General features: G+C 41.9%; 1 protein-coding gene across 1 annotated transcript in view; it reads right to left on the bottom strand.

The window, feature by feature from the left end:
• Positions 1-14,707, bottom strand: part of Cpsf100 (cleavage and polyadenylation specificity factor subunit 2) — a 53,672-nt gene that overhangs the window by 25,414 nt on the left and 13,551 nt on the right. Inside the window, exons 4-8 of the mRNA XM_050192656.3 lie at positions 12,648-12,736; positions 7,960-8,058; positions 6,365-6,487; positions 3,119-3,286; positions 847-944 (exon numbers count right to left, since the gene is read on the bottom strand). Of these exons, the coding sequence (XP_050048613.1) occupies positions 847-944; positions 3,119-3,286; positions 6,365-6,487; positions 7,960-8,058; positions 12,648-12,736 (577 nt within the window). The remainder of the gene's footprint in view (positions 1-846; positions 945-3,118; positions 3,287-6,364; positions 6,488-7,959; positions 8,059-12,647; positions 12,737-14,707) is intronic.

Below are 14,707 nucleotides of genomic sequence, written 5' to 3'. Positions count from 1 at the left end.
CTCCCGCCGCCGACCGCGACGAGAACCCTTGAATCCACATTCTATAAACTTGAGAAGACTCACCAAACAATTGAAAATCCTTAATCTGTTTTCCAGCTGTATGTTTTTCATGATTCTGAATAGGCAAGAAAGTGTGTTGAAAATGAAATTTTCGATGGTCAGAATTAATTGGCATGTGAAGGAGATTAACTGTGGCCAACGACTGGAAAAGTGGTGCTCTAAGTGACCCCAGGTTTTGGAGTCCCTGAGCACGCAGCTAAACACAGCCAGACACAGATCAGCATAAATTCAAATCTGGACAAGTCGAAAGTGGCTAGAATGCATTGTTGCATTACCAGCATAATCTGCATTTTTAATTGCGACTTAGCTCCTGGTCGAAAACATAGGTTGGGGTCAACACCAAGCGTAGGAACTGGCTACGGAGTGATTGCATGTAGCACTCCCACGTGGTTGCACATTCTAGGTGTTCTGACTAGATTTTCTTTTATGTCTAAGTTTCAATCCATGCTCACGCAACATGTTCATGGTGCAAACACAAGCAAAAGTTGGTTTCATGCCCCTACGACACAATGTGGCCATAAGGAATGCTCTAGTGGGGTTGGCTTCGTATTCATTTTTGCCACACTGGGTTCTTTAAAATGCACCTAGATCATCTAAACAGTACACCTGTATTTTAGTAACCGGGTGTTTTTGCATTCCGTTCCCATCACAATGCGGCTGCAGTGGTGGGAATTGAACCCGCAACCTTGCACTTGGCAGGAGAATGCTGCAGCCCCTGAGCTACCTCACCGCCTGCGGGATCACGAGCATCATAAGTTTCTGCTGCGACTACATAAAAAAACTCACGTGTCACGTTCAGCTTTGTGCCGAGCTGCGGCCAGCTCTTTCTCCTTGCGCATGTATTCTTCAAGTTCGGAACCTTCTAAGCGAACACGCTTCTTGACCTGTGAAAAAGGAAGACAATCAACCAAACTAGAGCGAGCATGTCCTTCAGCACATGAGGCTTTAAACTATCCATCCACTACAAAGGAACAAAATAATTAGAGCAGCACCAATGCAATGTGATTGTTCAATCTTCAACTCTATGCATAGGCTAAAAGTTGTCAAAGGCCTTGCTTTGCCGCTACTTGCAGTGTACTTGAGTTAGTTTTTCACAAAGTACAATCACTTGACATGTACTTGTGCATATGCTGATAGGACTCACCTTAATTTATTTTTGTTCTTTCTGTGAGGTTTCTGCATTTTCCTTTTTGAATTGGCTGTCGTTTTAGCATGCATTAGTGTTGCTCACCAATGCTGGGCCTGAATGATTTTGTGACAAAGAAGCTTATGGCTTTCGCAGGCCTGAAACTATCTGTACAAAAATGACCAATCAAATTATTTTTTTTTCTTCTAATTATTACATGTTTTTTCACTTTAAGTGTCATCACAACTGTCCAGCCCTCCGAATATGTCCTAATTACAGTCCACAAAAAGCTACCTGCTAATTGCACAACCACTACAAGTCTCCCGACTTGCCTTTTGAGGGCTATATTCAGCATCACAAAATACAGTAACACTGCCTGAATTTAATTCTGTTCAACCATATTTTATTTCGGCGTGACCCAATGTGTGTTTTAGTCAAGAACACAGCACAGATAAGTTTATCTAAAATGTTCTTTGCTTTTGCTAGCCTCACTTTTGCTAGTCAAGCTTCCCTGTTAAGCTTTCAAGCATTCTGCTCGGCTGCCATATTGTTTGGACAGCAAAGTAGCCTGAATCATTTTTTACTTTGATGCTGTCTTTGTGAAGCTGTTCTTTTTTGCTGGATTTGTCGGAATTAAAACGATACTTGTGAGAAAGCTTCAGCTTGGGGCTAACACTGATTTCCCTGTTTGAACACACGTGGAATGCAGAAATGAAGTTTTAAGAGACAGCCGCTGGACCAACTTAAATGAAATTTGTTGCATTTGAGAGAGAACGGTAAATTACAGCGACTCTAGGAAGCATAATTTTGATCTAAGGCCTGGAATTTCTTTCTGATATTCCCCAAAAGTGGTAAGCAAGAAAAAAAAAATGAAGCAAGACGATTACCTCTGCACTAAAGCAGATAAGCAGATAGCACTGCACCAAAAGCAGATATTGCAGTTCTGTAAAGTGCGTCTCTCAGAGCATCTCAAGCGTACAAATATATGCGGGTATACAGCTTATGTGAAATTGTTGCGATGTTTACGAGGGTTTTGCAAAAGTCCTACTCACAAATTATCGGTATATTTTAGAGCCGTGTATAATACACAAATTTTATTTGCTTTAAGTACATTGTTAAGTGCAGTTTACAGCATTCTGATATTGTCTTTCATAGCTGAGTTGCAGAGTCGAAAACATGGTACTCGAGTTGCTTTTCAATTTTCAACAATTTCCATTAAAAAAGAAACCTGCACCCTAAACAAAAACTCTGCTTCCTACAGCTGCTAGAGTTTACTTTGTTTCAACTGCAACAAACCTCACTAAAATTGGTGCAGTGGTTACCGAGAAAAACCGTGTCTCTGTTCCCATTTATTTACATAGGAGCCCCCCCGAGCGCTGTCCACTTGGCTGTCTATTTGGTCATCTACGGCAAGCACTGGAACATAGCCTGTGAATACAGTGACAAAGCTCCGCCACACAAAAGAGCTGCGACAAATTACACCATGTACGTACAGGTGCGAACAAAAGTAACTGGAACACAGGAGCTGTGGCTGAACTGCCTTCCAGTGCCACCTAGAAGCCTCTGCATTTCAGTGCTGGCATGTGTGCATGAGTGATCCGATTTGTATTTTCTCCTTGGGGCCGCTAGATGGCACTGGAATGCAGTTTGGACACAGCTCCTGTGTTCCAACGGGTTTTGTTTGCCCCTCTACTCCTCTATATGCATGCAATCTGTTAAATGTTTCATGACCTACCGCACATGTAACACGCTCTTCTGTTCCTTGTACAGCAATACAGCTAGATGCTTTGTGTATATTGCTACATGTATGCTGTTACATGTTTATGATTTTCTGCCAGTGTAACTCATTTTTGTATCTAACCTCTGCAATGTCTCATAGTGAGATGGCAGTATTTGTGTATAAACAAAATAACTAAATGATGGTGCCCTCACCGTGATAGTGAGCGACTGCTGGTGTGGGTTCTCGATGAGTTGCCGTGTCAGAGTACCGGGTGCTGATCGACTTGTGAGCACCACGCTGTTGCGCGGGCTGCTGCACCACTGGATGAAGAGCTCCCGTGAGAAGCCGCACTCCATGTCTGACATGCTGGCTAGAACAACCTGCGAGATTTTTTTGCTTTGTCTATGTAAAATAAAACCTGTTTCTTCTGCAAACTGCACAAAAGTGCAAAAGTACAAATGAACATCTCTTGACCTCATACATCGCAGATGTCAAAACAGCCACCAAAATTCTACCTGTGTGTTGGATATTGCATTTGAACCTTGATAATTATGAAGACTGATTTAGCGAAATAAAATATGTTAATTGCCGGTATCTGCCTATGATGAATATATCCTTATAATACATATAGGATATAACAAAGTTGTTTTCATGTAGGGTGCGACTTCATTACATTGGAGTTTGATTTATTTATACAAACAGAACGACATGAAAATTGGCAACATTTTACGTGTTGGCTTATTAATGCACAACACAAGGCACACATCGCCAGTGTGGTCCGAGGGAGGAAGACAATGCAGCTAGCTTGACCTGAGCACAGTTGACTGCTGGTTGGTTAAAGCTAGGTTATATTTTTATTTCGCACAAGAATGTAAGGGGTTTGCACCAAATTGTGATAAAGTAAAGCATGATCATAGTGCTGGCCTTACAAAAATGACACAAAAGAAGAAGAGAACCATTCAGGCCATATTCTGAAAAGGCAAAGCTTGATGATCATCTCTGTGCCCTGTCCAGACTGCCAGATATGTGGCCAACAAAACCTTAACTGCAATTACTGCCAATCACATCTTCACGTAAACAATGAGACATACATTCTCCTTGAAATTTATTGATATGACAGAACTAGCAGTGCCGCTTGCACAAATGGCTTGTGTCAGCTATAATTTACTTATGCATTTACAAATAGACTAGAAAAGCATGTCCTTCGAAAGCTCGAAGTGCTAGCTGAAAGGAGCATACTACAATAGACATATCAACTAATGATGAGTTAGTTGGTGGCAATGATTTGCTCTTCTGGAGAACAGGTGAGTCCAGAAATAGCTTGCACTAGGAAAGGTCAGTCAACATTAAATCATAGGATATGCGTTGCAGGCATAGTTAATGTATTTGCATGAACAGGAAGCCAAGTTTTCTTCTCCTATATTTTCCAGCCTAAAAATGCACTGTGTGCTTTTTTCCTAACCGTGCTAAAGTATTATCTCAGAATTTTCTCTTTCTTTAATGCACCAAGCTCAGCCACCAACAACTGGTGAGACAAAAAAAATAAATAAAGATCATGACAAAGTAGACTTCACTACAAAACTAGAGTGCAAAGTGGAAAAACATAACGGTACAGAGATCTCGCCCCAAAATGGGGGATAGCATTGATGCAGGCCTGAGTACTGATCTCATTAATTTGCACAGCTGTCATGCCTGCACTTCTTTCATGTGCAGTATGCTTAGCGCATGAACATGAGCACACATTAACTAGCAGCCCCGTTCCTCTCTACTTACTGCACTGTTTTCAGGTCTACACTCTAAAAATCTATTTATACGTTTTCGGGTGTATCTTTGTCCCACAACAATTATCATTATCTATCTTGTGTGGCTTCTATTTTTATTTAACGCTGTGTGCCTGGTACTACCAGGTCACGAACGAGATGTGCATTATCAGAGTGGCTTAACATTCTTTACAGCAAAGTAGTGAGTGCAGAGTTTTCAAGAAAGGAAATGCAAGCATTACAGATGATGATTGCTGTTGTGGAACAATGAAACACCCTAAAGCGCAAAAACTCTTTTTAGAGCGTATGCGCCGAGTGCCCACCATTCTGGAAAACAAAGAAAAACTATGCCTGAAGACAACACACATTAGCAAGCTCCATTGCTTATTTTGCTAACTGTACTGCTTGCAAGCAGGTGTTGCAACTAGACGCACCGCTTAGTAGCACGACGGTGGACAGTTTAGCAACAAGGTGAAACAGACAAGATTATGTGCAAACACAGGAAAAAGAATACAATTTCTTTTTGCAGTGAAGATATTTAGGGAAGTCTAGCAATCATTTTCATGCAGCAATGAAAGCCAGGGAGAAAAGGCGTGCTTGGTATGAAATGTCAATAAAAAACCAGCCAGTAACGCAAGCTGCATTGGAGTCTCAAATATTTGCTTTAAAACATGATTATCAAGAGTTACAAAATAAAAGTTACCTCGAATATGCATCACTTGAATAGGCAAAAATTTCACTGAGTGCTTATCTTAGCTAGTAATTGCAAATTTTCATTTCTCACGTCACATTTAACCAGCTACACTTTGGATGTCAGTTAGGACAGGCCTAAATCCACAAAACATTTTGCGGGTCTTGCATCTGGATCTTTTGGCTAAGGTTCTTTTTTTTTTTAATTATGGAGTTTTACGTGCCAAAACCATAATCTGCTTATGAGGCATGCTGTAATGGGGGACTCTGGAAATTTGGACGATCTGGGGTTCTTTAACGTGCACCTAAATCTAAGTACATAAGGTCAATTTTACCTCAGCATTTGTGTTCCCATGCTACCAGCATTTCATCAGCATTGGCTTCAGCATCCATGGGCCTGCCGGGGATCTCGCTTGCTGCTAATCCATTTTAGTTAGCTACGGCTAAAGCTATAATTGTTGTTCACAAGGAAAAAGGAAGTTTCAAAGGTTGTTTTTAGGGAGTTTCAAGTTTTCATTTGTGACACACTATCAATTTGTTGGGTTGTCCTTTGTCATAAATGTTCTTCTTTCGAATTCTGTACACAAGTCACATTCTTTACCGGAAAGCAACACAGCTGTGAGTATGCGTGTTACCTAGCCTGTGCCACCTTGGTTCTAACCTGTCCTTTGTTGCATTGCAAAGCAGTGAGTGAAGCCATGATGTTACACCAACTAGTTCTCGCAGCATTACAATCAAGCCTTACTATAATGACATTGCACCTGACACAAAAATACCTTCGTTACATCTAATATTTGTTTAGCATACATTTGTCACATGCTGATATTAGCAAGAAACATTAGATTTAGTGTGCTATAACTGATAATTCTTTATATCCATGCTTGTTACACTCAGGTTGCACTGAACAGCAATACGGTGTAAGGTGCGCAACAACCAAACCAAGACAACCCAACCAGACAAAGAAAAGGATACAGCAGAAAAACGCCTGCTACCCAGAAGTCCACTGACCTTTGGCTCGGGGACCCTGGCGAGTTCTGCCATGCCGTGGCAAAGTTGGAGGTGTCGGAACTGGAAGGGATTGTTGCGCGCACCTTCGAAGGAGCGCATCACCTTGTCGCTCATCCACTCCACCTGGGGGCAGCAGCGAGCCAGGTGAGCGCAACGAAGTGTGCTGCAATATCTCATTCCAAGAACAGGCCATTTTTTCTTATCTGTAAACATGCTTCTCTGCATTGCACATTTGCCCAACAAACAGCAGTGCTGGTCAAGGTTCAAACAAAGATGAAGTTGTAGCTGCAACATGCTGGAGCTTGTCTCCATAGGATATTTTCAGCACGAGAGTCGTGCCTACATCTTCCATGTAATAAGACAAGCAAACTGTTTTAGTGTGTGGCAACTGCCAAAAATGACAAATGACTATGCTGTTATTAGCTTGGCGGACTGCCTCGCAGGAAAGCTAGCTTTACAATTATGAAAAGGCTCCGTCTTGCTAAAACCACACTCAAATTCTGCAATAATTAGTAAAAATGCTCTATGAAGGATTTAAACGCGAAAGATGATAAAAAAATATAGTAAACAAGAATTTTAAGGCTTGAAGGTATAAATCATTTGATACCTAGTGATGCCACAAATACAAGATAACACTTATCTGTGGCACTTGTTTACTTCGACGGCAATGTGCTTACCGAATACCTTTAGAAAAATGCTACGAACTTTACATTGCCCACTCCACTGAGAAAGTTGTATCAAATCATACCATGTTAATGCTTATGTGAATTATTAAAGTATGGCAAATTGATGCTTCCATTTTGCTAAGGCAGAAAAATCTATAAAACACTAATTTAAAGAATAACCTAGTCTGCTAAATATTTTTGTGAATCTGCAAATAAAGATAGGTTGACAATACCATGATGTAAAATCTGCTATATGCTAAAAGTGCATTTCTGGCACTAGACAAGCCACAAATTTATTCGAACTAACAGAAATTCTGTGAAAACAGAACATTGACGTGGCCCTTGTGTGGGATAAGAAACTCCTTCAACACATAATGGTTATGAGAAGTGTCTTGCATTCCAAGTGCCTTCCAGCATAGCCATGCAATGCTACAGTTGGTGAACCAACTGGCTCAAAGAAATACTTTGCTACCAGCTGGCATCATCAGAACTGACGTGGTACTGTTAGCCATTAGCATTCATTTAGTGCCATTGTGTGCAGGTACCGTCATTAATATAAAAAAAAATATCAATCAAATCGGCGAGTTGGTAGGTTACCACTGTAGAAAAGCAATACGATAGGAGCGCAGAACAAAAAGAATTAGACAACATGGGCAATGTACAGCACCTGTGTGTTGTCAACTCCCCCATTTTGTGTTCCTTTCACGTGTTTTTTTCTTACGATGAAAAACATCACATCAAAACAAATTTGCTCTGTCTGAAACACAGGGTTGCTAAGGTGGCATGAGCTACAAAATGTTTCCTTAGTCCGTACCTTCATACATGGCCTCTACAATTACACACATTGCCGGGAAGCAGCACTAATGTAGGTGGGTCACTGCTCGGATGTCACACTAAAGAGAGAGCTTCAGTGAAGTCCCCCCCACTCACCTGTGACTTGGCAAACTCAACCACATTGTAGCTGACATTGTTTAGGAGGGCCAGAGAGTAGGCCATCAGGCCAGAATCCTGGTTGCGCCAGAGCTGTTCCTGTGAGGTGTGCACACAACAAGTCGATTTGTTGGAATCCTGAACTGGAATGTGAGAACTAAGTAAATTAAACTTCAAGACCTAACATTACAAGGTCTGTAAGGTAATAAGTCAAAATTAGGCTAACATATCTCTCCCGTACACTGTACAGAGATTGTTTTAGTGATTATAAATTTTTAGGGGATGGTACTGTCACACTTGCATTATGTTATCTGCCATCGTGATTGTGAGTTGTGCTGGCTAACACTCCCAGGGCCAGATCTAGCAGTCACACACAAATACCGAAGAAAGTGGGAATTGAGCTATGGCCACAACCTTACCTCAAGTGGTAGAACAACACACCCACATTGTGGAAGACGCGAGTTTAGCCCCTACCAGCAGCAAATTGTGTTTTCCTCCACTTTCACTGCCATTCTCATTATTAAGCCAGTTAAATTAAATATAACAGTTAATGTCCCCTATGCTTCCCTGGCATCATTGTCTGTTAGCTTCATCATCATCATCAGCCTGGTTATGCCCACTGCAGGGCAAAGGCCTGTCCCATACTTCTCCAAATACCCCAGTCCTGTACTAATTGTGGCCTTTTTTCCCTGCAAACTTCTTAATCTCATCTGCCCACCTAACTTTCTGCCGCCCCCTGCTACGCTTCCCTTCCCTTGGAATCCAGTCCGCAACCCTTAATGACCATCGCTTATCTTCCCTCCTCATTACATGTCCTCTCCATGCCCATTTCTTTTCTTTAGCTTCACTGAGTTTTAACTAACAAAGAATCAGTCCCCTCCATTGCCCATATTTTTTGCACTCATAATGACAACAGTGACATCTCACTGAAGGAATACGCAGCATAGTTCACCCACTGGTGAACTATGCTGTGTACCTACCAACATGTGAAACTTATACAGTAGAATCCGCTTAAAATATACTCAAAGGAGCAGAAGAAAGTGATCCATTTATCCAAAGTTTCTTTGAAGCGAATGACACTAACATCAAGAACAATTATTTTATGAAAAGCATCAAGTGTCTTAGGTTTTCTGCATTGAACAAAATGACGTTATGGTGCTTTGCTTCGGATATCACCACTCATGCATAAGCCATTAATGCCATATTAGATGCAACCTCTGCAGCCTTCTATGTCAGCATTGGGCAACTGATAGAAAAACTGTCACTTCACGGACACCTGAACTGCACGAACGACACCTTTTCGGTTTGTTCACGGCGAGATGTACACATCCACATGCAGTCCTCCAAAAATCAGCCGTTTCAGGCAGCTTTTATTTTCTTTTGTCTTTCATCATCCCTGACAATGAGGATTTCTGAATACAAAGTTTCGCCACATTTCTCGTCTGCCATGATGTCCATTTTTGTAGCCACTGTTGGCACTTTGTGCTCTTAATTTTGACTGGTGCTATTAAGAGGCATGGAACATGAAAACTAAGCAATGTGAAAGCCGCATAGCAGCAGGTGTCGCCAAGCCATTGCAAGTGCCTGATGGAACTGAATCCTCATCGTTTAGCATCTCCATTTTACATGGTTGTCAGACCCCGTTTTGAATGCAGTATGATGGCCCACGAAGTACTTGGTTGTTTGGGTTCCAGTTTTGTTTAACTGGAGTTCTCTCTCTCTCTCTCTCTCTCTCTCTCTCTCTCTCACACACACACACACACACACACACACACACACACACACACACACACACACACACACACACACACACACACACACACACACACACACACACACACACACACACACACACACACACACACACACACACACACACACACACACACACACACACACACGCATTCCGTTTAAGCAAAGTTTGTTAATATACTGCCTACAGGCAGCCAACCAAAATTGGTATGCTCAGCGAGTTTTGTTTATCCAGAGTTCACTGTATTCCTAAATGTCACACAGGCACGACAAGGGTTGGAGAGAGGGAACAGGATGCATTTTAAAATGTTTCATGAGGGAACACACGCTTTCGTGGAATACATACCTACTTTATTAATGATGATTTACTACAAGGACTATTCTTTTTTTCGAGGTCCGATTGGTCACGAAATGAAAACCACAGGGCAAATCAAAACTGTTTTATTTGGAACAGTTAGACACACTTGCCAGCTACATCTCTACATAGTTGCCGTTCCAATTGAGACATCCATCACAGCATGGTACCAACTTTCCTATACCCTCGTCATAGAAGGCAGCCATCTGTGCATACAACCAATGCTGTACGCTGGTCTGCAGCTGGTTGTCCGAGCCATACTCCTGTCCTCCTAATCAGTGTTTCGTGTGAGCAAGAGCAATGAGGTGGTAATCAGAGGGAGCCAAGTTCAGGCTGTACGATGGGTGATCAAACACTTCCCATCAAAAACGCTGCAGATGCTTCTTTGTTGCAGCTGCACTGTGCGGCCGCGCATTGTCATGAAGAAGGACAATGTCTGATGACAACATTCCTCTTCGCTTGTTCTGAATTTCCTTTCGTAGGCATTGAAGAGTCATGCTGTATGAGGCTGCAGTGATGGTCATGCCACATTTCATGAATTCCACCAAGACAACACCATTGCTGTCCTAGAACACAGTCGCCATACACTTTCTGCTGGAGAAGGTTCGCCTGGACTTCTTTGCTTTCGAGGAGTCAGAATGCATCCACTGTTTGGATTGCTCTTTTGTTTCGTCAGTTTCAAAACCGACCCATGTCTCGTCCCCTGTGACGATTTTCTTCAAAAAATCTCCTCCTTCATCATGGTAGCAATGGAGAAATGTTAAGGCTGCACCCATTCACTGTGTTTTGTGATGTTCAGTCAGCATCTTGGGAACCCACCTCGCACAGAGTTTGCAGTGCTGGAGTCTCTCACTCACAATGGTATAGATAGCTTGAAATTTTGGGAAACGAATCATTCGAAACAGAAATTGTGAACTGATGATCTTTTCTAATTGCCTGATCCACTCGCTGAACAAGATCATCGGTTGACACTTGTTTCCTTCCCTGCCCGCCTGCATCATGAACGTCTGTGCGTCCTGCTTCAATGTTCCTGCACCATTGCCACATTTTGCTGTCACTCATGAAAGTTGTACCGTACACATTACTCATTCGTCAATGAATTTCGGCTGCGTTGCACCTATCAGCACGCAGAAATCGAATCACAGCATACACTTCACACTTAGCGGGAGACTCTATTGTTCGATGCATGTTTACGTGCTCACTGCGCACTCAGAATTGACATCTGCGACCTCATGCGATCGATGGGCGTACTAGAGACATTGTGCAACACATATGCACACAGCATCATCGGATTTTCACTGTGGTTTTCCTTTCGTGACCGATCAAACCTCTAAAAGAAAAAAAAAAATTTATTATACATTGCACAAAAGCAGCGGCAAACTTTGTAAAGCAGAGCCGAAGAGCAACACATTGCTTTTAGATCACAGCGACTTCGCTGTTGTTGACACGGCCTGTTCAGGAACTTTTCTGAATAAACTAGTTCGAAGAAAGTACCCCTCTGGTATGTGGTGTACTACCCTACCACAAGAGGGCGGCACAGGTACCATCCCAACTTCTCTTTTGTATATGCCCTGTTTTGCAATCTTGCGCAGCGTCTTTGACCACCCTTAAAGGTTAAACAGAATTCATTTTGCATAAAACTTGATGCAACACTTGTGAAATTGTAGAATGAGCCAAAATTTGTAAACCTTTAGAAAAATTTGGTACAGTTGGCAGTTATGGCTACGTGACATGGATGTAGTGCTGATGGAAGGCGTGATATGTTCTTCGCCATTTCCAATTCTGCTAACTTTGCCAGTCAATGTACAATAAAAATATAACACATCGAAAAGAAGTTTACCAATGCAACCTTACAAAGCACCAGTGTTATGCAAGTAAAAAGTATTTAAATTGTATAGTTCATAAAACATTCTTGCTGTTTACCCTAGTGAGAGCTTAACCAGACAAATGCATGAACCACGAATGTGCAACTCAAGTGGCAAGCTGGAAATGTGGAAAAAAAAATAAAAATAAGATAAAAGCGCCAGATAAGAAGTATTTGGATTAAACACACATAATATCCTGTGCAGGTTAAGCATGTTCTTTCAATGGTACCGTTTACCAATATGATTACATAAATCAACTTTAGCTTGGTTAAAAATTAAATTAATTAAATTGCGATATAAGAGCCAAACCCAAGATATGACTATGAGGCATGGCGTAGTGGGGGACATCGGATTAATTTTGATGGGCTGGGGTTCTTTAACATGAACTTGAATATAACAAGTGCATGAGCGTTTTTTAATTTTGCCCACACGGAAATGTAACAATTACAGCTGGGATCGAACCCGTGCCCCCAGCTTAGCAGCACAACGCCATAGCCACCTGTCTGCCATAGTGGGTTTTAAGCTTAGTGCGAGAATGATTATTCATCTCAATGGACGAAGATTGATACTCAGAAGTCCAATTTCATTACCTGTGTCCCACGGACTTTATAAGTGTTAAAAAACAAAAACAATAAACACAGTCTACTACAGTGGCACTGTTTAAGTGTGCAAATATTAGCTTCAAGCTTGAATAAGCATCAGCAGACTTTTCGTACCAGCATGTGGGCCAGTTCAAGCACACGACCAGCAGTGTCAACGGCCACTAGAACATTGCCACCGTTCCGCAGGGTTTGGAGAATGTTGGCTGCAAGAAACATATCAGAAATGATACCAGTCCCACACTGTAATGCTTCAGCAGTGCAGGTCATTTTGCCAGATAGACAAGTAAATAAATCAACTTGATCACATACATCTGAGCATCATTACAATGAAGGTGCATTTGACACAAGACTGTCTTCATATCCAATATTCATTGTAAGCAACATGCTGAAACATTTTAGGCTAAATAAATTTGTGATATTATAGTTGCTTCAGTATACCTGATATTTCATTATATTAACTGATTCCTTATACTGCATTTACTTGAATCTAAGCAGCTATTAAAAAACAATGTGCAAAAGTAGAAGGTCAGCTTAGATTTGAGGATGTGATTTGGCCGCAACTACCAGACACTTACTATCACCTCGGGGCCCCAGACTTGCAGTGGGCAAATTGGCGACTGGCGTGTGCGATTTAGTTTTTTCGTTTTCTCAAAGTGTGTCATTCTGAGTGGTTGCGTCTGCAAGCATTTCACTGTTACCTTGTTCTCGTGAAGAGCCCATGCTCGAGGTGGAATAGGACCCACCAAGTGATCCCACTACACTGTGGCCTTTAAGCAAAAGGTTGTTTCGCAAGCAGAGAAAACATCAAACCTCCAAGTCAAGTGTAAATTCAGCGCAGATGAAAAGAATGTGTGCTGATGGTGGAACAAATGGAATGAGCTCTTAAACTGTGCTGCAATGTGGATGGCGTTCACCGGACCATAGAAAGGTCAACACTACAAAGTGAAAAAAACAATATGAACTTCATCAGGACACAGAGAAGCGTGCATGCCTACAATGATGGAGATTACAGGTGAAGGCAAGGGGGGTTGCAAATGTTCGAGGCGTTGCATGAACCCAGCTCACGGCCAGCAGGAGCTGGGTCTTGCCATCTTTGAAGCGGTTCGTGTGCAGCCTTTGATGATGGACTTCAGCATGTTAAAGGCGTTCTAGCGAATTCAATGAGAAGCTCATCGTATTCAAGTGCTATGTAATCAACGAAGGACTGGAGAAGGGCTACCAATTGGGTCAAATTGGGAATGCTGATCAGATGCCAGTCTACTTAGATATGCCTGTGGCATTCACAATTAAATAAAAAAGGTGCCAAGGAAGCTCATGTCTGAAGTGCAGGCAATGAAAAGCAACAAACGATGACAATGTTGAATTGTGCTGCTGACAGGTGGAAGCTGCTGCCATACATTGTTTTTAGACACAAGACTCCTTTAACCGAAGAAGTACTCCTGAAGAATGTTGTCGTGTATGTTTACGAGAACAGGTTGATGAGTAGCACAATCATGGAAGACTGGGCCAAGATGGTTTGGCAATGCCATACTGGGGCCCTGTTGCATAAGGAGTCGCTCCTGGTTCCCGACTCCTACTGTGGTCACTTGACTGATGTTCTAAGACTGTGATTTTGCGAGGCAGTATGGACATCATGATTATATTGAGGCTGCTTGACGTCAACCTTCAAAGACAGGCTTTAGAAACTTTATACTGACTGGCTGACATTGCAAGAGCATCAGTTCACTTCAACTGGACGCATCAAGCGTGCTTTGCTGAGCCAGCTGGTGAACTGGATTGTTGTGACATGGGACGAAATTATGGCAGAAATGATTGTATGCGTGTTCCAAAAGTGTAGTACTTCTAATGTGCTGGATAGAAGTAAGGACGATTCACTGTGAGAAGGAACAAGTGACAAAGAGGACAGTGATGTTGCGGATGCTGCTTACGCCAATGAGTAAACGTCGGACGTGCCTATGACAGGTATGCTTGTGTAATACGATGCATGCTCTTTTCTCAGTCAAGTATATTTCTTTTTTTTCACTCTGCTTACATTAGAGTTCTTTTATTTTCTGGCCTTGCAAATTTCGAGGGTCGGCTTAGGTTCAACTAAATATGTTATTCGCTGATATAGATGAAATAAATTATGCATATATCATATAACTATTGCAATATAATCTAACAATATCTGCCTG

This window comes from Dermacentor andersoni, chromosome 10 (genome assembly GCF_023375885.2).
Source record: "Dermacentor andersoni chromosome 10, qqDerAnde1_hic_scaffold, whole genome shotgun sequence".
NCBI lineage: Eukaryota > Metazoa > Arthropoda > Arachnida > Ixodida > Ixodidae > Dermacentor > Dermacentor andersoni.
This window is presented reverse-complemented; position numbering and strand designations above follow the sequence as displayed.